Here is a 25,277-nt window from a genome sequence, read left to right as displayed (position 1 = left end):
GTAACTCTGATATAAGTTTTTTCCCTACTTTGTAAGCACTAACATTTCAGAGCATTGCAATTTAAAAAACTAATTAAAAGTTAGAAAACTCCAAACTATTTAGAAGGAAAAATAATCCATGAGCATAATTCAGCACTAACTTATGAAAGCTATGAATGAAATTTAATTAGCATAATTTCCTAAACATATACCAAGATCTATATGGGCTGAAAACCTTTAGTTTGGTCTGCAATATCTAGAATTTTAAAATCAACAGAATGTTAAAGACAACCTAACGAAGCTGCACTAAGTATATTAAACAACGTCATTTTTAGACCAAATTTTTGAGGAATACCTTTCATGTTGCCTGTGGAAAAGAACTATAATTCAGGACTATGAGTTGATAAATATTTATTTTACAAGGTTTACATTAAAAAAACCCCTTGACTACAATGCAAATTATGTTCTATTGTTTTACATACATGTCTTGCTCTGGTGTTTCACTCACGGCAAGAAAATTCCATTTCATTTTTTAATACACATTGCAAAGTTTAAAATAGTACACAGGCTAGTAGGTGTTACATTACTATCGCTTTTACAATTTAATAGAACTTCACTTAAGATGTTATTATACAAGAAAGTAATGGGGTTTTGGGTTTTCACCCCCCCACTGAAAAAAGCATTTGCAGACTTACAGAAGGGTAAATGCGAAAACTGATTTGACTTTCAATGATAAAATGTTCTCTCCCACTGCATGTTTACATGTACTGTCAAATACTTCTGAAACAGTGCTTGGGATGATATAAACTCCACTAGTAATTTTTCTCAACTTAAACCAAACTTTTTAATGCTTAAATATATGCCCAACAAGACAAATTATACAAATTAAACATTTGCTATGACTAAATTGCCATTTAAAAGTTGAAATAACCCTGACACTTTTATGCAAGCAACAGTGTCTCTACTCTTCATGCCATTTCCAAAGTAAATTTAAGATATTAATAAGCCTGAGTTGTTTTAACTATCCCCCCACAGAGCCATATTGTACAGTTTTAAGTACTACACGAAGATATAACTATTAAAATAACCACTATATTAAAAATACAAAAGTTTTTCATAAAACTTGACTCCCAGTGAGAAAACATACAGCTAAGCTCAAATTTTAAAATCCCCCTGTCCCCTCCCCCCCCAAAAATGTAAGTTTTACATTTTTTACATATAGGTAGCAATTTCCTAAGAAGGCTAAATTATCAGCAGTTATCTTAGAAACTTCTAAAATATATGAGCATACCACAGACTTTCTTTTTAAGGATATACAAAACATTTTGTATCCAAACAACACTGCTCCCTAAGCAGTGAAAGACTGAAACTGCCCTGAAATGAGAAGTTTAATTAAAGTAAAACTTCCCCGTTTTCCCCTTATTCTCTTAAATAAGAAACTAAGCTCACCCGAACAGAGCGAACACGCAGAGCCAGAAACTTAAACATGACTAAGAAACCATGATGTTTGGATTTTCTGACTGAGCGATCATAAGTCTAGCAGGGAAGACCAACCCTGGCGTTTTTGCTGTGACCAGCTGTTCCGGCAATTAGAAAATTTCCTGTCAGGCAAGTCAGACACAGTTGGGGGGTGGGGAGAGAGAAGGTGGGGGAAAAAAAGGTTAAAAAAAAAAGGGAAAGACATAAAAAGAAAAGACATTGGTTGCACACACACATACACAGAGCTGTGATAAAGAAAAACTGGGAAGCAGTGGTACTCATGTTGCTGATGCTTATAGAGATCAGCACAGGAAACCTAAGCAGATTGCCTGATAATAACATCTGCAACAGCCTGTTGCTGATTCCTGGTTCCCAGAAAAGAACAAAAGAAATCAGCATCTATTTCAGAAATCACACTACCGTGCAGCATTTCACTGGTTAAGTACAATAGCAAGTATTTTAAGTCCTATATGTGATAATTGTATTTTTACAAATTTTAACTTCACAAAATATTTTAAGATCTCACATATCACTACCTTTTAGACTTCAGTGCAGAGAATGCCTAAAGATTGTTTTTACTTACTAGAGTTTAGATAGAGGACCAAAATGACCTTGTGCCTAGTCGTTTGAAATCCTGCACACAGAAAATGCTACAGACATTCTAGGCCAAGGCAGACTGCAGAAATATTTGAATTGGATTGCTCAGCTCAAATGCCTGATTTATGCACAAATATTGTATTGCTGTATAGAGAGTGAAAGATTTCTTAAAGTAAAAAAAAACCAAAACCACTAAGCTTTCTTTCAATGTTTAAAAAGCCCCAAACACTTCAAATGTTTCTAGGAATTAGAATTCAATCTAATTATTTCAAAAAGTAAAAGATGAAGTTTTTAATTTGATCTCTCTAGATTTAGTATGGGAGCTATTTTTCTGAATATTGACACTATCTTTAGCTTTTTTGATACTTATTAAAACAATGAATTCCAAAGTACATGTTCCTTTAGTGGAACAAGACTGTTTCCCAAGTAATAAATAAACAATGGCAAGTAAAAACCTCTAGTCAAAGGCATATACAAGTACTCAGTTATAAACACATCCAGGTGATTCCGTTTAGTGACTCTGTATCAAAGGAAACATACAGCAAAATACTGTAGTCCTGCTTGCACAAGACACTAAAACCCACGCTCCCCAAACAGCTTCCCTCGACTGGGTTCTAAGAAATATCTGGATTATTGCATTTTTTGTTGTATTTTAATTCCTCTTCAGAAGACAAGTCCAGCAATTTAAGTGACAGAACACACTGCTGCTATCCCTATCCCAAATCCTGCCTGTCTACAGTATCAGTTTTTAGCTTTTCATTTAAACCAGGACTACACATCTCCCCAGTGTGAGCCAAGACCCTCTTGTCAAAATGGAGAGGTGAAATAAAGACCCTGACTTTAACCATTTTCCCAAATCAAAACTGTGCCCTTTTGGTGCTCTCCTGTATTCCAATGGTCTTTATTATAGTGTCTCATCCGCAGGGACAATATTTCAAATTTTGTGTACTGAATATACACAATTATTATTATTATTATAAGCTTCACAGGCCTTCAGGAACTACTACTACACAAAGGAGGACTTTGTGACTCAACTGAGAGCTCAAAAGTCTTCAATGCCTATGTACTTTTTACCATCCAGTGTATTAGAGCCTTTTGGGAAGAAGCTGTCGTTACTACAACAGCAGTAACACAGCATGAAGAATTATTAAATATTTGTTTCAGGATGAAAAAAGCTTCTTGAACACAAGGCGCTTACTGCAACACAAGGATTTCAAATATTTCAAAAATAGTATAAAAACTACTCAGTTTCCTCTCTTCAATTGTTTCAAGCTTGCAGCTACTTCCCCCTTCAAAACTGAAATACCTCAACAATTGCAGTTTAACTGCAATATAATTCTTTGCACTTGGAAAACTTAAAAGAAATTTGAATAAATAAATGGGAGGCCATTCAAGCTCTCTGCTTTTACCATGTCAAGAACACATACAATTACACTAAAAACAGAGTAACCAGGAATCTTCAAGTCACTAAATTAAACCCTGTGCTAAAGAGCTAAAGGCAGAAATGGAGAGTAAGTGGTAAGAGCTACACTAGCTACAACATTCTTTAAAGATGAAAAGATACTGTGCGTAAATAACAATTTTCTTATTTTTCTGCTGTAAAGGTAGAAGTGTATTTTGCTGCAGATATGCTGTATCTGCTAAGGGTGACAGGCATAAGGCATTTCAACTGAAACATTGGTACAATTACTGACTACTGCTCTCCCAAACCTTTTATGTGACCTCCCAATAAAGTACAAAGCACAGTGCTCAGGGGTCAGCGGGGTTACTTCACAACAATAGCTCTCCCATAACTGGCATGGGTCTGCGGCAGGTGGAAGAAAATTCTTGTGTTCTGGGAGAACACAGCCTGCACAGTTCCCAAAGAGCACCAGCAGCCAACCAGAAACATTAAGATATATGCTACACAACTCACTTTGAGAATCTCCCAGAAGAGAGCTTGCCCTTTTTAAATACTCCTTCGTATAAGGAGGAGACAGGTTAGAGGGTAGCAGTCCCCAACAGAGAAGTCTCTGATAACAAGAACAAATTGCTCCAGCAAGTTGCTCCCCTTACCTTGAAATCTTTGATAAGGATTTGTATTATACATGTTTATCAGGAGACACAACTGTCTCCAAAACAAAGGGAATGTGGTATGCCTGTCAATCACAGTTGTGTCAATTGCAGAACTCCACTTGCATGACGCATTTCCTCCTCCTCCAGAACAGAAATATAAAGTGAGTTCATCTTCCCCTCCTCATTGTTTAAATTGGATGCTCTGAGTTTACAAAAATTAAGAGAAATGCTGTCTAGGATTTCAAGCAAACAGGGCTCACAGACACTACAGAGAGCAGGAAAACTGAAAAATGCTGAGGAACTCTCAAAGCAATACAGAACATTTGGGAATCCATGAGTTTTACCGAATGCTGAAACATTTAATCTAAGTGGAGTCCATTAGTTGGACTGACAATCTCCTACACCCTCAGTTTGAGAAGTGTAATAATGTAAATTAAGTCTTTGCAGTGCTAGAAAAGCAAGGCTCTGTAGTATGGATTGCTTTCAATTATCCACAAAAAACAAAGAAGCAGCACACATAAGGAATGAAAAGCCCTTGTTCGACAAAGGTCAAGAGTTGACGAACAGAGAGCTAATTTTTTGAGTTTTCAGGAGCTGAATAATATACTTCATAATAAATACATTTGTATAGCCAAAGCAGCAATATTCTCTTAAACAGTGGGTGTGGCAGCTTCCATCTGTTAGTTTACAGGCTTTGCAGGGCTACCATCTGTTTTCTCTCCATTTAACAAGTAAGCAGCTTGACTTCAAATGTTGCTTACGCTCTCAAACTATTCAAATTTTCTGACCAAGATCCAGAAAGTACCCTGCACTTAAGACACTAAATGCAAAATAAGTCGCTCAGAAAGTCACTTAGAACACATCAATGAAGGTTTTGCTGTAACCTTTCCTCAACACCTAATGACATCTTCAGAAAAAAATATTCCAGGGCTTGCCTTCGTTATATATTAGTTTGATATCTAAGAGTTAACATCTCAGACCAAATGCTCTGCACTGTTTACAAGGATGCTGTAACTTCTTACATGAGGAACTCCAAGTTCATTCTCAGAGAAGTAAGATGCACTATGTCACTAAGGTGCTGACAAAATTCATCCCAGTTGCAGCAGAGTATAGAGTGCTTTGGAAGACAATGAATTTCCAATTTCATTATATTAGACAAATTAAAAAAAAGGTATTCTGCCTTTCGCAAAGCACAACCTGGGCATTGAGAAGGAAATAATAGGATTTAATTTTTACAGATGTAAATGCTTTGCCTGAGAAGCTTATTTGCTCAAGAATCAAGTTATTTAATTATAAAATAGAATTTAATTATACTTATATCTAAGTACACTCAGTAGAACACACTAAAGGAATGTAAGAATTACAGAATGCTTTCAGGCACAAGTTTAGTATTTGTAAGCCAAGCTTTTACAAGTAGCTACACAAGTAGCCGTTTCAGCTAAAATTAAGTATCACATTGTAAATAATGAGAAATCCAAAACTTGGTGGACTATGAGTATTTGTGAATCCAAACATTTCCCTGATGTTTAAGAAATTATAGCTATGTCTTAAAACCTCTACCACAGAGCCAAGAATTTTAATCAAAAAACTGACAAAAATTCACACACAGAAAATTGAAATGTGAAGGCTATATCAGCAAAACAAAAATCAAAATGATCATCAGAAATGCATTCATTCTCATGTTAACACACATGACCGTTCTAAATCATGGAAACTATTACTGATCACACCAGCAAGAATATCCAACTGAAGTTTAGAGCCGTCCTGAAATGCTTGGCTTCCACTTGCCAAAAGGCAAACAAAGTTTCTGAAATGTTGAGTTCTCACTTGCACATAATATTACAAATTGAGGTAAGATTAAAAATCAGCTAAAGCCTCTCTGAAATGTTTTAAAATCTAAAACTCTGCCAGTTTAGTTATGCTTTTTCCCCTGAATTATTTCATTTTAACATTCTCATCCCACATTATTTTCACAGATGAAGACACAACAAATGAGATTACCCCAGATTACTCTGGATTTAGTATTAGTGCTTGAGTGATGGGGTCTGTTTTGCCCATGGCTGTAACTGGTGAATGATCTCCCTCTCCTTATCTTGACATCCCTACCCCAGTGCCTTACAGATTTAGTGTAAATCACATGGTATATGTGCATGTAAAATACAGAAACTCAGCACTGATCAATCAAATTCAATACTTCAGCAGAGACTGTATAGTGTACATGCTTCAGATTATTTTTCCAATGGATCCTGAAGCCTTTTTTTTAAGATCTCACTTTTCTTATAAACTCTTTTAATAAAAAACACTGGGAAGATAGCAGACTTAATTTTCATCTCTCCTGACTGCAAACAGATGTGTTATTTAAATTCTACCATGAAAAAATAAATGAAAAAGACCTTTTTAACTACTGACTTCTCTTTGCAAGCATTTCTTACTCTACTTTTGACTATCCACTGACTAGTCATTGTTACCTTAGTTATATATTTTTAGTAAGAGGATGACAGCTACTGAGATTTATTTTTTTATCACCCAGATCAGCATATTTTAAAATGATCTGTTTTGACTGAGTTTTAATTCTGTGTATGCTTTAATTCTGCTTGTTTAAAAGTAAGGCCTTGTTTAAAGTTTTACCAAAGCATACAAGAAGTCAAGGGTAGTAATATAACCCCCCCACCTGCATAGAAGAGATGTTCATTGCAGGCTTGAGCCTGAATAGTTTCCACTTCTGACTGTACTGAAGGAAAGAACTACCTTTAGTCCCTGCAGGTTACCAAAAAGAAATAGCCCTCATTTTTTCTGCAACTTACAATACACTAGTGAAAAGAAAACTTTCCACAAATTCTTGGAACCAAATATTTTTCGTATGTTTAATAATTAGGCTACAGCTAGTAGAGTGCAATGGTAATGCATCAGTTGCACTAATTGTTTTATCAGCTGAATAGAATCCAGATAACAGAACATTACAAAGAACACAGCACACATATGATATGCTCTTCACATAAACACAAAATGGGAAGCCACCTGCTAGACTAGCTACAGTTCCTGGTTAGCTTTAGCTAGCAATAAAGCAATGCAGCATGATTGCAACAGCTCAAAACAATTAATTTGCTCAGTTAATTTACTCAATCTCTATGGACACACAGGTACAGAAAGCAATGGTAGACAGCACAAGAGTGAGAAAGGTAGCAAATAAAAGGCTTTAAATAGCTTCCCCTTTCAGTAATGTTCACTTAAGCTTTTACATTAGGTTAAGCTTCAGCCAGCTGTTCTTATGTTTATTTCCTGCTGGCCCCAGGTCATTTAAGAAATACATCAGATAAAAAAATATTGACAACAAGCTATAAAGTCAGATATAACCAGCACGCTTGTTGCAATAAAACCAGACTACTTAATGATCCCCCTTTTAAAAGAAGCAAGACTTTGAACCATACAGCATCTTGGACTCCTTAGAAAGAGGTATCTTTATAGCACCTGCTTTTCCTAGAACAACCACCAAATTTGAATCAAAGCCATGTAACTCAGGCATTCCTGGTAATTAACTTTACTTTTGACCAAAAGAACATGGATGTAATGAAACAAAACTTATGTTTTGATACACAGAATACTAGAGACAGTTCCTATGTACATAATAAAACTGTGTTAAGTTTTAATATTTGTTTCAAACTTCCAATCTGGTTTGCATTATCAGCATACTACCCAACCACTTAACACAGCAAAAGGATGCTGTATTTCAAGCTTTCACCTTCTTTTATCTCCACACAAGTATGGTAACTCTCTATCCTGACCCTGTATACTTTACACACCTACCAAAATATTTTGTCTTCTTACCTGATATGCTAGTACACTCTAGGCATTCTACTGTCCTCAGTTACAGCTGAGAAATTTCATAAATTGTCAGCAACTGTGTAAGTGCCCCAAGTCCATTTCAGTGCAAAGCTAAACAGAAGAACTTATTGAGTTTCAGTGGTAATTTAAAATTAAGTCTGTATCTTGCTCCAAAACCAATTGTAAAGCACTGACAGAAATTCACATCCCAGCTCAACCAGTAGTTTATCATCTGACTGACAGCACAGGTTAGCTTCCAGCTATAACTGACTGAGCAGCTGTAGTAACTTCTTGTTTAAAAAACCCTAGATTAATTTACACAACAACTGGAAACCTTTTACTCATCACAGCCTAGAAATAAATGCAAAATATATTCCTAAAATGCTGGTCCGAGACATTAAAAACCTAAAATAATCTTAACCAAGCAACTCAAGCATAATAGAAAGAGTATTAGAGAAACGTTTTAATTTTTTTGATGGCTACACTTTATTAAGTTGTTCACCAAAAAAGCAGCAGTTTGCAAATTTCTGATGGAACTACAGTGAAACATTTGTAAGCAATCCTGCAGTTATAAAATATTGAAGTTTGATTGTTTTGAGGGATAACTTTAGCTGGCTGCCAGACACCCACCCAGCCACTCTCTCAATGTCCCTCCTCAGCAAGACTTGTGGAAAAAATAAGGCGAAGAAAAGCTTATGCATTGTGATAAGAACAGGGACAGCACTCACCAGTTACCACCATGGGCCAGAGAGTATCAGCTTAGGAAAAATTTATTTCACCTGTTGCTAGGATAATGAGAAATAAAGATGAAACTAAAACCACCTTTTTCTCCACCCTCTCCCCTTCTTCTCAGGCTGAACTTCACTCAATTCCCCACTCCTCTACCTCCCTCTCAAGCAGCACAGGTGGAATGTGAACTGCAGTCAGCTGTTAACACTGTTTCTGCTGCTGCTTCTTCAGTTTTCCCCTGTTCCAGCACAGATCCTTTCCACGGAGTCCAGTTCTTCTGGAAGAGGCTGTTCCAGCCTGAGTCCCCCATGAGCTGCAGCTCCTGACAGAAAACCTGCTCCTCTGTGGGCTTCGGTTCATGCATGGCCTGCAGTTCCTGCCACCAGGCTATTCCAGAATGGGCTCTCCACGGGCTGCAGCTCCCTTCAGGGCGTATCTGCCTGCTCCAGTGTGGAGTCCTCCACAGCCTGCAGGGTGGAGATCTCCACTGTAATCCTCCAACAGGCTGCAGGGGACAGCCTGCCTCACCATGGTCTTCTCCAGAGCTGCAGGGGAATCTTTGCTCAGGCACATGAAGCACCTTCTGTCCCTCCTTCTTCACTCATCTTGGTGTCTTGCAGGGCTAGTTCTCTCACACCTTTTCACTCCTTACCCCCACAGATGCAACATAGCATTTTTTACCCTAAATATGCTATCACAGCTCTCCACCCACATGGTTGATGGGCTTAGCTTTGGCCAGTGCTAGGCCCATTTTGGAGCTGGTTGAATCTGGCTCTGCCCTACACAGTGGTGCAAACTCCCTGATCTCTTCTCACAGAGGTTAAAACCTCCACCAAAACCTTGCCTTGTAAACCAAATACAATAGCTAAGTTACAAACTCAAAACGAGGAAAGAATCAAGCAATGGCACTAGTCAAAATAAATAAACAAAACAAAATGGAACACTTTCCTAATGATGTTCTAGTTTACACCAGAATTCAAGTAAGCATTGTAGTCTATATTATGCATAATATTAGAACAAATGATCTCCTAGTGTTGCCTTCTAAACACAAAAATACTGTTCCTTTCTTATTCTTTAACACTGCACTACTTCAGTCACCTGTTGGCAGCTGCCTTGTTTCTTCATCTTGTGTTAAATACAGCAGAGCCTTGATGCTATGAGGAGGAGCCAAGAGCTGCTATATAGTGCAGTTTTCACGTCAGCTTAAGAGCTACATCTCTTACAGGTACATTTGAAGACAAACATGGAAAAAGAAACTTATCAACTGTCTGTCCACAACTCCAGCAGAAACTGTTATGCTGTTACAATTATATCCACGCTTGATAGATGGAAACAGCTTTGACCATCTACTCACAATCTGAAGCCTGCACAATATGCAATACCAGCATATGAACCCTCAACTCCTACCAAATACGACGCTTCAAAAATTGTTGTTATTGGTAAAGCCATTCATCACCAGACTTAGCATTCAGATAGTACTCTCTAAAACAAAACTACAGGTGAATTTACGTTTGACAAAATTCACAGGCATTGCAACAAGAAAACTGAACTCAGTGGTATCTCCACATGATGAAATTTTGTAAACTGCAAGTTTGACATGAAGACAAGGAACCCTAAAAAATTATCACAGTCAGGAAGGTTTATTGATCTTCTCTTCAGTAACAAACTCTCTTTTTAAGAAGCCTAGAGCTTAAGAATTCCTTCAATTAATGCCTCTCAATAACAAGCACAATGGAAATTACACTTTCTCAGTTGCTCTGCACCCTTGACCTTCCGTGAGGAATGAGTTTTTAGAACAATGGGATACAAAACTAGACAAGAGAGTCAGTGAGAAAAAGCCTCTCTCAAAAATATTAAGATCCTAGATTGCACCCCATGTCCAGAAACCTAGACAACAAAACAGTAGTGGCAAACTGCCTATGAATTAAGCGATGTCAGTGTGCTCCAATATCTTACTATATGTGCTGTCAGTGTGCTCCAATATCAATACTATATCAATTATAGCACAACTATCTTTGTTACAACCATGTTTTACTCACAGCTTGTGGGTTGATTTCATCTTCTCCCATTGGTTCATCCACAACTTGCTGTCCATTCTGTAAAAGAGACACAAAGTGAAACTGAATAATGAATCCAAGTACAGAAATAAATATATTGGAGATAGGCTATCATAGCATGTTACTGTATTCTCTTCTCCTTATTCTACAAAAGCAGGTAACAGAGTAAACATGGACAGTTCCGTATTGCTGGCACGTAATGCCACTCGTGCTTTGATCCTCATGTATTATCAACCTGGATGAAGTCACAGTAACATACAGATAAAACAAACTGGCATTTGAAGCCTTACTACTACACATCTTGACATTGTTTTTCATTACTACAACTTCTGTAAAACAGTTAAACCTGATAAAGACTGAACAGAAAAAAAGCCACAAAAAAAAGAACAGATAAACAGGTTCTTTCTAAGAGCATGACCTTACATAGCAAGTCAGCCCTTATTCCACCTCAAGGAAAATTTACAACTACAGTAGATTTAGAAAAAACATTAAATGCAATTCTAATTTTACTGCTAATTTTACAGCATTTACTACTTTCTGTACTTTCCAAGGGCCATTCTTACAAGCCATACAGAAAAAGGCTTTGGAATTTGAAATTTAGCCATTAAGATTTTTTAAAAAATCTTAAATACCTTGATGGTCCACAAAGGCTTTCTTTTTCTTGATGGTGATACTACACTTGGAGAATTTCTAAGAGATATTTTTCCCTGACTTTGAATGACTCTGCTTAGACAACAAACATGACCAATGGCAATTTGTAAAAAATAATATCTATTTCCCAAGTTATAGTACAGGGCATCACCTTGGGCATTAATTCTTGGTTTGCTCCTAAAGTTTAACAGCAATTTAGTATCATTTCAGAAACAAATGAAAAACTATTAAAGACAATTACAATTTTCCGTTACCACCGGAGACAGATTTAAGTTCATTTGTGCATTATTTCCCTAGAGAATGCAAAATCTAATTAATTTATTTTTTTTCAAATCTTACTTTACTTAAAAGTTCCATACATGTATGGATAGTTATCTTTTAGATGTTAGAAAGTTAATAAAAGCTGCTCAGAAATTCAGAGATTTTAGCTTCATTCTAGGCCTTGCTTCCCACCACTCAGTTTTTCAGCAGGCTTCTTCAGAACCTTCCTAGTATTCTTCCGCAACAACTTCTGATTAATATAGTCTTCTAAGCTTGCATATGACTGGAGGAGATCTTTCATATGTGACAGATTAAATTCTAACCACTTATGAATTCTAATTTTCAAATATTTCAAGTACACTGAACATTCAGATGATTACCAGCTCTCTAGCAACTTTTCTCCTGAGGTTTTTTTTTAGCCAGAAGATACAGCTGGAAAAAGCTAAATCACAGGAATTATGGATTTCCCAAATATGACACAAATGGGTTGGGGCTTTTTTGTTTGTTTGAGGGGTTTTTTTGAGGCAGTGCTTCTTTGGGTTTTGGTTTTTTTTTTAAATTGTTTTTTTTTTTTTTTGTTTTGTATAAGTGGGGAGGGGAAGAAGGCTGGGCTTTCTGATTGACTTTCTAGTGCAGAGATCTGGCCCTTGGTAGCAGTGCTATCTTCTCATCTTTCCTGGCTTCAGGAAGATACCAGATACATTTCTGGCACGACTCTGGTCTACTCTAAAAGTTGTCATTACGTGATGGAGGACTAATAAGAAATCAGGGTCATGTGCTATACGTTACTACAGCAGTGAATATAATCTTTAAAAGCTGTCTCAGTTAAGGGCAGTCAATACAACCTTCTATCTGTACAGCTAAGGGTAATTTGATAAGATGATGCTCCAAAAAGTCCACATTGACCACACTGTAATATCTTTTACTTATAGTGTACAGGCAGTGAATATTGTATTGTACTATCCTTCCTTAAAATAAATAAAATGTTGAAGTTAACTAATGGAAGAGCAAAAAAATACCAGCTTAGCTAAGTAACAGAAATGAGTGTTTTTAATAAAGCTTGTTTATAGGGAAACATATTGTGTATACATATATCACTACCATCAAGGCCACAAGTCACATACTTCCCCTTTTCTCAAATTTAAGACATAAATTAACATTTGTATTTTAGCTACACATCCTGACATTTTGTCATGCTACAAGATAGCTTCCTTAGTATCTTGCCAACTGAAAAAAAAAAAAAAAAAGAGAAAACCAGTAGAACAACTAAAATAATTCACTTTAGCTGAAAAGGAGGCGTCTATGTTGTCCTAACAACAATGATGGCTAAACTCTGGGGCCTAAAATAGGGCAATTTGTATATCAAAACCATTTGCTCTAAACTGATTCCACTCCACATGCAGATTTTCAGAAATAGCGATTCCTTCTACAACAGTCGTTCTGCTTAATAATAATGTACATTAACTGCAGGTTAAATAAGAATTTACCACACAATAAGCTTTACGTTTTCACGTTTACTATTTCAAGACAACTGAAACTAATTGGAAGTGAAACCCAGTCTCAGAAACTTCAGACAAGCCTCCCTTCAAAGACAAAAAGGCGATATCAACCTTTGTTTTTAAAAAGGCTCTAATCTTCAACCTCACTGACTTTTTCAACAGTCAACCAGAAAAACCACAGCAAACTTCTGCAAAAGAAATAAACTGTTGTGCACAATCTGGCTTTTCTGTTTAATCCTGTACTCCTTACAGTTACTTTTCAGTTGAACTCAAGCAATGCACTCAAAACACACTTACTGGAACTAGGAACAAACTTCAAGGAATCAGCAAGAGCACCATGCAGTCATGTCTGAGCCAGAGCACTGGATTAGCAAGATCTTTTCAAACAGGTCTACCCAAGCCATGATTATACTAAGGGAATCACTGGATGGTAGAACCAGTTTTTCTCAGAACAGTCTGAGCCATGTAAGGTAAAGAAGAATATGTATGTATGATTTATGGTTTGCTGGTATATGATACCATTAAATGGAAAGCAGCTGTGTATTCAGAAAGGCTATAAAGCACACTGCCTTTCTTAGGAATTAAAACGTAAAGTCCAAAGGTTCCTGTTGGAAATGGCACTATTGAAACCACTGCGGACTGAGGAGGTCAGCAGAATGCCTAAGAGGTGAACAAATGAAATACATTTTGTTTCACTGGGCTAGTATTTAACTAGCACCAAGGGCATGCCTCGATGACATAACAGACTGGGAGTAGATATAACAGTCTGATGAATACAGACTAAGAGAAGCCTGAATATGTATCTTTCACATTCCCAGATTAGTCTAATCAAAAGACAGAGATGCTAGACCTTAATTATTCTTCAGATGCTCTCATCGCATAGCAGGACAACTAAGTAAGCAGAATTGATCCAAGATCTGGCTATTCCCAGTACTTTGATTCCGAAAGTAAAACATATTTCAGATGGCAGCACAAGAGAATTATAAGAAAAACAACAGAAAAGGTCCACAGAAAATTTCTACTTACACCTGAACATACCAACAATCAATTTATGACAGGGAAAGGAGGTTGCACAGCCCTTATAAAGGCAACATACAAAATGGTCTTCCAATCCAGTCTGATTCGACTACCAATTCTGTTTTCCAGTGGAAAAATTCATGTTAATTTAGCTACAAATTTGATTCCTCAAAGCTTTTAAACCTGTGCCATACCTCACTAAATTAGTATAAATCAATACTTAAACACAGCTGGGTTGCAGCAGTTTTCCTGAAGGCACGTGGACAGGAACACAGAGATCCTACAGGTTCTCTACTAGGCATGAAGCAGACAGATGTCAGGGAATCTTTATCAAGCAGCTGGTACATGAATGTCCCCCATATGATCTGACAGAACCTCTGACACAAAAGTCAATCAATCATCAATATTTCTAGCAATCAAAAATTACAGGTTTCAACCCACTGAACTCTCAAGCTATAAGAACTCTTAAGATTTTCCTGGCAGAAAGACAGTTTAAAGAAAGCTTTTAAAAAATTCAGATCATTTCAATTCTTGACCAGTAATGCACACCCATAAAAAACCACACTGCAGGGATCACAAGATCACAAGTGGCGTCATATGTTAAGGTACTAGCACCAAGAAAACACAGTGATACCAAATCCTTTGTAAGAAAGCAGTACACCAAGAAATGTAGCCCACATCCCCCCCACAATCAATTAACCACTTCCTTTGAAGCAGTGAGTATCCTGCACTTTACATACTACAGTTATATATTGATCTGCAAGTCGTAATGCCACCTTTATTTATTTTTTTAATGATGGTTCCAACATTTACTGCAAGAGATCCAATTAAACTCAGAAGTCTGGCAAAACTCACCTGCACAATAAACCTAATGCTTTTCACATCTACCTTTCTGATTAGCACCGGACCCAGATGGGTAATTTTGTATGTAAAATACAGCACCTAGCATCCATAAATACAATTAGGATTTAGCAGTCTGAGGCAGGATATCTTGTTTTAATAAGGTCAGGTAACCATCATTCCCATTACACAGTGGTTTATACACATATCTAAACCATATTGTCTTAGGTTACATATTAATTGAAATATTAAGTGGGCAAAACATTGTTTCCTATTGTACTCATTTTTCCTACTTTTCCATTAGTTTCATCAATAGTATTATTGATAGTATACACTTGAAGTTTTTAGATTTAGTTTAGCATCTCCATTCCTACATTCTGTTTGCAAATCAAAGTTCCACTAATTTGGACCTACCTTGCCAAACACTATGTTCTTTTCTACAGTCTAAAAGAATAATTTTTCTCAGGGGCATAAGTTTGTCCCCAAAACTTCCTTGATATTAGACACCTTCTTCCACCCCCAGAATCTCTCTCCTTTGCATTTAAACTATTAGACTATTATGGGATGTTAGAATATTCTTTCTGGCAAATATTTTAGCTTTTTTTCCCCCAACTATGTTTGTTAGCTTTTTAAAAATCCCTTATGAAACTGATACCAATTGCATCTTTTGCAATAATAATTCTCCCATTAAACTCAACATTTCCTAATTATTAATATTTGGCTTGTACATATAAATTGGTAACCAGTCCTTATACTATTAGTACTGTTCAGTATACTTGGCAACTTTTGGCTTTTCCATGCAATTGGTGCCTTGTAGCAGAAGCATAAAACTCAGTTAAGACAAAAAAATGTTATATTATTAGACTTAGCAATTAATCAAGACTTAACAAGAGTTAAATCAAGAATTAAAATGTATATCAGTGCAGAATGATACTCTGAGTACACAAATAAGCAAATAGATAACATGTCCTAATCGGACCATTTACAAATTGTAATATAGAAGTTTTAACATGCCAGTGAGTAGTATATGTGATAAAGCTTCTCTCAGGTAACTCCTAGTTTTCAACTACCAAAACTTCCAGACTTACCCAACAACTTCTAAACACAGTTATAGGATTTAAACACAGGAGAACTTTCAGTATTATTTATTATTTAGTCATTAAAACACTGCGTATGTATAGTTCTAAGCTCTTTCTGGTGTTTTCCAGGGACTCTGAACTGACAAAGCTCAAGAACCATGAGGTCCTCAGATAGAGTGAAGCTGTAACAATGCTTCTGGCTTGTTTCAAAGCAGCACACACCACAGTATTCTCACTGAAACATTAATAACAAATTTGCTGTTAGCAACACAAGGCACTGTGTGGAACTCCGTTTAGTAAAAAACCTTTCGAACTGTGGACGCTCAAACTCGCTAATCTAAGCAGCAATGAGCCACCCTGAGCAAAAATTTGTAGGTCTGCAAAAAAATAGTTGAAAATAGACTGAGAGGACCTTAAGAGGTCATCCAATCTATCTCCACACACCAAAGCATGATAAGCTATTCCTACAATGCTGCTCACAAGACATTTATGTCTAATCCCTTCTTAAATCTTCAGGAGTTTTCACAATCTATTCCAGTGCTTAAATAAAATATAAGGCTTTAATAGGATCTGAATTAATGACTTGTGCCCTAACTTCTGAGCTGCGAAGCCACACAGATCCAAAGCACTTACCTAAATCCTGACCTAATTAAAATTTACTAGATGTAAATAGCAGAAGTCAGCCATCATCTTAGACTTTTCTAGCTGTTCTGTTATAGCACTTATCCAAAACATTTTGCATATACTGTTAGAAATAGTACATGCAAATATTCAAAACTCCTTATTAAAAAAAAATCAAAATTCCCACAAGTATTTTAAATATAAAACTTTGTTAACTCAAGTTCCATGAATTCCACATAATTTATTCTCAATTTTATTGTCTAAGGTGACTGATTTCTTCCTTTGCTAAATATTAAAAGAAACAACAGGATGTTGAAACTTGCCTCTCCACAGACAACGTCAGATAAAACCCATTAACTTGCAGATCATTTAGGTACAAAGCCAAACTTCTTTAAGTTAGGATACTTAGGCAACTTTAACTATGTGATTTCGTAAACCTGACCTACTTACCACCTTCTCCCTATCTAGTATGACTCAAAAGTACAGTTTAACACTACAGTAAAAGCAGTTCCCTTTCCTACACTGCAATGCTTTCCTTGGCACCGGCATTTGTCCAGCACTGTGCCAAGTTAGGTTAGAAAAGTAAAAAGGTTTGCAGCTCTCTGTGAGTTTAATTCTCTGAACTAACTCATCTTGAAGTCAGAGAAGTGTCACAACATTATTCAAGATGCTGTACACAATCTGTCTTGGACAACCACTCCATGTAGCTAAAACCAGCTCCAAATCATGTGTGGTCATGTATTCATGAACATAAAAAAACCAAAACAAGAATACAAGAGAAAGACAGGGAAGTGAAAGTCTCATTTAGTTTCCTACCTGTAGAAGTGGATGGGTGGTAACTTATTACACTTAACACATCAATTCAGCACCCTTAGTAAAACAAAATCAAAAAACTCACACCACCTAATCTCTGTTCATCTGCTCCAAAGAGGGAGAAGAAATAAATACACCCATTAGAAATCACCTACCTCTATATATCCACCCACTGCTGCACACGTGAAAATAGAAGAAATTCCTTCTGCTCACACACATAATCTTAAGAGTGACTCTGGCATCTGATAGAGCACAAATCTTATTACCAAGCCTGCATTTGCACGAGAGGGCAGGTGCACCTCACCTTCCGTGCCTCCTGCAGGGCCAGGAAGCGCCTGGTGCCTGGCTGGGCTCCTGCCAAAGCTCTGGGCACACACAGGGAGGACATGCCAGGCCCTTCCCAGTGAGCAGGGGCAGCCAGCAGGCACAGCAAGGCTGAGTACTGCACTTCCCTGCGCGGAACACACAGGTTTCCAGACGAGAGGTGGTTTCTCAGAATGTGTTATAAATTACAGAGCTTGAAATCTAATACTGCTTTAGTCAGCTAAAGCATTGCTCTTCACATTTATTTTGTAATTTATTATTTTGATACATTCTGCTAAGAAGAGAGAATAAGCTGTGGAACAACTTCACTATTTCCTAAGAAATTCAGGATTTCTGAGCTAACTATATAACAAAAGTCAGCTGCAGGAAGGCAAGAGGAGAAAGACTGCCCATGAACCTAAAACCATTGTTTCACACGTAAGTCGAAGATCTAGCAGTAATTAATTTTGGCAAATGTGTTATGTAAGAAATAACTCAGATAATATTTACATCCTATACTCACCACCTTTTGAGTTTGCAGGACAAAGAGGGCTTTATTTTTTCAGAGCTATGTGTTGTTGGACATTTGATATCACAAAATGCAATTTATTCACATCACCTGCATATAGCTAAGCATGTTTCAATGAACTAATGCTTGGATTCAATTATTTTTCTTTTAATATTTATTTCAATTTAAACTTAGAAATTGTGTCAAGAAACAGACCTGGACAATAATAATAATAATGAATTTTTAAGATACATACTCACTTATACATAATTGAACGGCTTCACTGAATAAATAAATAAATTAATAACTAAAAAATGGTAGCACATTTCCTCCAAAAATAGTTAAGTGGAGCATTAAGCATACCACAGGGGCTTCTTGCATCAAAGGCAACCCGTGGTAACTCTTGGTGATAGGGATGAACTAGCAGTAACTTTGTGGTAGACGAACTGGAGCAGGTCCCTGAAAATCAGAGTTCATCTACTTCCAGAACAGACTCCATGAAAGATGCTAGATGGGGTCACTAAGCTGTTGAGCCTCATTTTCCCATCTGTTACACAGGATTTTTTCCCCCCTCTATTTCCAATGGGTGAGGCATTTAATCTTATTTCAGGGAATAAGGAGAGAATAAGTAGCACAGTATCACGTATGCAAGCATATGGAACAGCAACTGTAGTACTCAATCACTTTGCCCAAACTTTAAAGTTCCCTGAAGAGTTTCTAACTTTATCTAGTTTTACCAACTAAATTGTTCTCCTCTTGAAAATCACCAAGATTAAAAGAAAACCCAAAAACAATTACACATATTTACTCTGGCCCAAAAAACTGCTTGAAAGTTTCACTATTGGAATATGGTTATGAAGTACATCTGGTGAAAAAAAGAACCCAAACAAAAAACAAAAACAAAAACCCCAAACAAAACACCTCTCCCAAACAAGTGCCACAGAAAAACCCTCCAAACCAGTATCTTGAATGACTTCTTAAAGCTGCCAACTGCCAAGATCAGTCAACACACAAAGCTAATATTTTTGATGTGCGGAAATAATTAACGCCCACCTCAGACTATGTTTCATTGTGACTCTAAGTCAAGCATTTCAAATGACAAACAACTACAGTCAGTGTGACAGACCACAATCAATTCAAAGACAACAGACATGCCTTCAAATGTGTCAATCTGCTTACATCTACTTTGTGTTACATGTCACAGCTGAGGCAAGAAATATTGCCTACTCTACAAAAAACAAAACAATAACACGGTAAGAACTGCCTTGTCATAAGAAAACCAACAGAACTATTCAAAGAAGTTAAACTCAACAGCTCCATAAGGAAACCAAGAGCTGCACAGAGCACACAATAGTGCAAGAAGGCACTGAATTCAACAGAGTAAAGCTTCTGCCTTCTCCCACCCCACCCAGCCGACCACAGGACATCATTACTATGTCATGGACTAGGATTGTGTTAACCAAAAAACAAAAAGCAGGTAAAACGGTACCAACAAGAACATGAAAAAACTGAACACTCTTGCCACCCCCAACTGAAACACTGTTCATGCAGACGATGTGTTTCTCAAGACAGTATAAGATCTGTTACCTGTCTATCACAGCAGTTTGTGGAATATAGTGTACACTACTTATTTAGATGAGAATTAAATTTCCAACTCCTATTTTTAACTTGGTACAAGAAAACGTCACCTCACAAATCAGTGAAAAACTCAGACTTCAGAATGCACTGTGCTGACAGCAGTTATGCCTGAGCAGCGACAGCCGAGTGCTGCACAGAATTCTGTCTTTAATGGAGAGACAATGGATAGTCTCCAAAATCCCCACAGACCAGTCCATTTAGGTGATTCCACTTTGGCTTTAACTATTTACATGTGTTGGCTATACCAGAAATGACTAAATATAGACTTTGTTCCTGAGGAAGACAAGCACAACACTGATTACACAGACTAATACAGAATGTCAAGAGACAATCACAATCACAGGCTCATGGCTACAAGTGGCAAGACATCAGATAAATTTCAGCTTCCAGGCCATATTGACATAGAGAATGCCACACTGACTCACAAAGCAAAATTTATATCGTACCAGTTTCTTTAAACTATCAACACAACTGTTAAATGCTAGCACCCCTTGTCTCATGCAAAGTTCAAATAACCCTGGACACAGAATATAAAACAAAGAAATTGGTGAAGCAAGATTCATATCATCTATTTAAACACCTGAACAGGTGACCATAAATCCTGTCAAGAGCAGTGGAAAAAAAAAATGCACTTTCTCCATACCAAATTTGGAGCATCTAAATAAAAACTCCTTACGATGGCCAGTTCTTTCAACATACTGGTGTCCATAATTTGGCTGCCATAACTGTATTCATTCTTCTCCAGTTGATATTAATATGCATATAGCTTGGGGTGCAGATCAAAGGATCAAGCTAGTTATTCAGGCGTTTAAATGCAAACTCAAGTCATCAATACTTAATTTGCTCGAAAACAGACAACTTGAAATAACAGGCATATTCTCACCATGAAAAACAAACCTAATCTTGTTATGAATCCTGAGTAGACCCTGAGTCAATAAGAGACACTAATCATTCCACAGGCTTTAAAGGTGCTGTGATTTAAAACATGAAACTGAAACTACATGTTATATTAAACAGACAAGATGTTTTAAAAATAGTGCAACAACTTTGCACATTGAAAAAGCTCTCAGAGATGAAATGTGGATCACTGACCTATTTGCATCTGAAGAAACAGAAGCCCTGCAAATGATTTCTGAAAACTATAAAGCCATATTTTATCTAAAAAACCAATTGTCTGCATTACTTTTTAAAGAAAGACTACATTCTACTGTCCTGCACACCTAAGTTACAGCAGCTGTTTGTGGGAAACTACACTTGCAGAGTAGAGCTCGTTCAAGGTATTGCAGTCCTCCTCCTAAATTTGCTCACCCAACACAGAATACCACCTCCTTGGTGGTACCACTGTCACTACAGGACTACCCCAGGAAACAAATAAAAAATTAAGCCAATTAAAAACTCCATGTGTTGTTAAGGAAAGTGTCTGAGCTGAGTTTCAGAGCTCAAAAATTTGTAATTCCATATGAGGATAATACAGTGTTACAAGAACTGAGTCAGCAAATCTGAGAGGGTAGCGGAAACGCTTTACTTGGTGTTACAGCTAAAGACTTTATCAGTACCAAACTATGACTGAAATCACAATGAGTTTTAGGCAAATGTAAGAATATTTTTGCCCAAGGATACTCTTGCAGAATAGGGTCTGTAATTAGGATATTGCTATGCTACAGATAAACACAACTCATGCAAATTAAAAATCTAAGTTATGCATTTAGGTCACTTGTCTATGTACTTGAATTAAACTTACCTATTTTCACTAAAATATATTTTCTTAAATGGTCATTTCACATAAGCAACCTTTCCAAGTAACTTTTTCCTTTTGAGTGACATCAGATGCAGCCTGGTCTTTTCAAGAACTAAGTGTTTATGCTAAACTAGGGCCTTGGAGTGCAAACCTGTCAGTTCATGCCTGTCTCATGTTTTATTAGTGGACCCAGAAATTTTTTGGTGATAAATTACTGTAGACTCATGTAAATATAATAGCTTAATTTTTTTTTAGGAAGTGATAAAATACACTTGTTTCAAGAAGTTTACGACAGCAATTTAAAAGCAAATCATATCTGAAATATGCTAAAACAAGTAACAAAGTATAACCATGCACGTATATACATTCCAAATAATACAAACTATTTTTCTACCTATCCAGCATATATACTATTATTGAAGTTAGACTGACTGCAGTGAGCATGGAAGACTAAAGCAACAGTTAAATTCTTTTCTCTAAATGATTAATCTAAGTGTATTTCCCTACAACCTTCTGCCTCACCCCCAAGCATCACAGTACTATCGCAGTTACAATTTAAAATCATCTAAGACCTCTACTCAAGAAGTCAGTAAATAACTAGCAAGAATTTAAAAGTATCTACAGTAACCGGCAAGAATTTAAAAGACATATCTGCATGTCAGATCTGACCTGTAGGTTCTGACTCCCTGAGATACAGTGACTTTCAGCAGAAGGATGACAAGACAAAGATCAAAAGGACAAATCCTGATACTGCAGAAACTCTGCATTGGTCTCTTTGCTTCTCTCACTAAGGAGTGAGTCTTAACCTTGCGACGAATTGTTGGGAGCTGGCCTGGGTCCACACCGTTCCACATCAGCATCACTTGAAGCAGCCTGGCTGAGTATCAGCTGGAGCCGATTCAGGTCGAAGCCGCACTGTCAGAAGTAGCTTTTTCTTTTCAGAAGGAATCTGGTCACAAAGTAGCACACGCACTGTGGGCTACTAGGGACTCACGGAGCAAACACAACTGACTGTGTAGGTGCAGTGTTTACACAGATCCAAACCAACAAAGTAGTAGGAAAAAAAATTAAAACAGCTGAAAGCTTCTGTGGCCTCGGTCGCAAGTGACTCTAATTTCCAGCCGCTCTCATTATTCCAGCCTAGGAAAGCCGACACGCGTCCTGCCTAACAAGGACAGGCACAACACGCACGCCCCGCTACCCCAGCGGGAAACCCACACTGCCGGCACCCCGGGGGTGTTCCCGGCAACGCCGCCGAGCACAAAGCTTCACCCATGCTTCACCACCCTTCCCGTCCCTGCGGTTTCCCAAACGCTTGCGAAACTGCCGGCAACCCCATCCTGCCGAGATAAGGGGGCAGCGGCACCGGGCGGGGACCCGCACGGGGAGCGGCGGCAAGGCGAGGGCACCGGGCAAGGCGAGGGCAGGCCTGGCCCTCCTGGCCACCCCGAGCCGCGCCAGCGGAGGCGGCGGGGCCGCCCTGGGAAGGGAAACTCGCTGTGACAGTAACCAGACACCGCGTTGGAACAAAAGCGCCCGAGCCGGCGGCCGCCGCGGAGGCAGGTTACTCCCTGCAGGGAGCGGGGCGGAAGGGGAGGGAGCGCGCCGGGAGCAGCCCGGTCCCGGGAAACACGCCCCGAGCCCGGCGCGGGCGGGGGAGTCCCGGCCGGTGCCGGCCGTGAGTCAGTGCCCCGGAGAGGAAGCGGCGCGCAGGGGCCGGAGCTCGCCGCGTCCCCCCGCCCGCCCCGAAACCTCGCGGGGGAAACTCTGCCCATCCCCTCGGCGGCGGCGGCACCGGCACTCCCGGTCCCGTCCTCTCCTCACAACTTTCCCGCAGCACCCGCCGCCCGCCCCGTACCTCGGTGCTGCTCTCGGCCGTGCTCTCCACAGCCATCTTCTGCCAAGGGTCCGCCAACTGCGCCAGGGGCATCTTCCCCGCTCGGCTCCCGCAGCCTCCGCGCTCCGCGTTCCCGCTCCCCGGCGGGGGCGGCGAGGCAAGCGGCGAGCGCTGCGGAGGGCGCGGGAGAGCCCGGCTGGCTCCGGCAGAGGCTCCGGCGGCGACTGCTGCCCGCTGCCGCCGCCGCGGTGCGCCCGTCCCTCCCCCGCGCCCTCCCCGCTGCCGGGCGGAGCCGCGCTGCCGCCCTCCCCCGGCCCGGCCCGGCTTCCGCTCACGACATGGCGGCGGCCCGGGCCCGCCCGCGCTTGCGCCCCGCGCCTGCGGCCGGCGCCGTGCTTGCTCCGGGGGCCTGAGGGGCTGCAGCCGGAGCGGGCTGGCACCCGGAGAGGGGCTGCGGGAACCGGGGCTGCCGCAACCGGGGCTGCGGGAACCGGGGCTGCCGCAACCGGGGCTGCCGCAACCGGGGCTGCCAGCGCCCCCCGGGCTGGGGGAACGGGAGACACGGGAGTTTGTTTGCATAAACAAGCGCGGAGGGAGAAGTCGAGAGGCGGGTGAGACGTGGTGTTGTGCAGAATATCATTAGGCAAAGAGGGAAAGGAATTAAGGTGTAGGAATTTGTTTTTGTAGCAACACCGTTTAAGTAGTAGTTGGACTGCGTGAGTAGGAGTTGCCTCGAAGCGGGAAAGTCATATTTCCACAGGCCATGAGACGTGGAGATAAAGCTGTCAGAAAAACCCCCACAGGTTCTGAAAACGGCCCTTATTTTACTTTTTATTCTCGGTTGTTATCTAGTACACAAACATACAAACATAAATTGAGACCCACAACGTACGGGGTGTTACATGGTTCTCTTGAAATGCTAAGAAGTGAAATAAACATCCATCCTTTTGCAATATCAGATGGCTTGGGTGATGCTGAAGAGTCCTAGAAACATGAGACCAGCAGCTGAAGGTGGGTGAGCATTACTGTCAGGCTTCTTGCTGTTGAAGCCAAACTTTCCAGAACTGTTTGGAACGGCCGCTTAGTTTTCAACAGTCCCCACTGTCCCGGAGCATTTCTGTATTTTTGACAGGTCACAAGATTTGTTCCATCTTTTAGAAAAGTTAACATTCTTTAAGTATTTGGAAGTGTTTTGGAGTGGGAGGAATGGCAAGAGTGCTAGTAATTGTGTGCGTGCGTGCATACACTGCTGTGGTGAGCACAGGCTGCTACTGTTTCTGCTTGGTAGCATTTTGATCCCACTTTATGTTCATGTAAGCATAAATACCTATCTACAAAGAGATACAAAGGAGTGGATAGGCAGTTGCTCATAATGAATAAGTCTTCAGCTGGTCCTACAGAGACTTCCATATGTGGAGTAAAAGGTCATAGTTGGATGATCACCTGAAGCTAGGAGAAGCAGATGTGCCCTTCCCTTGTTCACGGCAGTTCATCTGGCCCTTGCATCAGCCTCTCTTTTGAAGTGGTGCAATTGCTTGTGCTGTTGTGTGGTGGTTTAGAGCAGGGAGTAGATCCACATCAAAACTAACCCTACCCATTACCTTCTGTTGTCCTCAAAAAAATCCCACCAACCAACCCACCCTATTAAAGACTGAACAGGAGTTGGGACTGCTTCCTACCAATGTGGTCAATTTGCAGAACTCTAGTTGGTTAATGGCATGAAATTTAGAACAAAGTGATAGAAAACAGATAAT

At 39.2% G+C, this 25,277-nt stretch overlaps 1 protein-coding gene across 3 annotated transcripts in view; it reads right to left on the bottom strand.

Moving 5' to 3' along the window:
• RPS6KA3 (ribosomal protein S6 kinase A3) overlaps positions 1-23,762 on the bottom strand; it is a 75,272-nt gene extending 51,510 nt beyond the window's left edge. For 2 of the 3 annotated variants that reach the window (XM_085050877.1, XM_085050886.1), the window contains exons 1-2: positions 23,545-23,762; positions 10,701-10,757 (exon numbers count right to left, since the gene is read on the bottom strand). In XM_085050877.1, coding sequence (XP_084907003.1) covers positions 10,701-10,757; positions 23,545-23,616 — 129 coding nt within the window. In that variant the 5' untranslated portion in view covers positions 23,617-23,762. Of the gene's footprint in view, positions 1-1,428; positions 1,515-10,700; positions 10,758-23,544 lie in introns of those variants that run through there. The other variant, XM_085050895.1, reaches the window with a different exon arrangement.
• Positions 23,763-25,277: the final 1,515 nt, after the last annotated feature.

Source organism: Lichenostomus cassidix, chromosome 1, assembly GCF_008360975.1.
Source record: "Lichenostomus cassidix isolate B80296 chromosome 1, HeHo_3.0, whole genome shotgun sequence".
NCBI lineage: Eukaryota > Metazoa > Chordata > Aves > Passeriformes > Meliphagidae > Lichenostomus > Lichenostomus cassidix.
The sequence above is the reverse complement of the archived record's forward strand: the minus strand, read 5'-3'. Positions and strand labels throughout refer to the sequence as shown.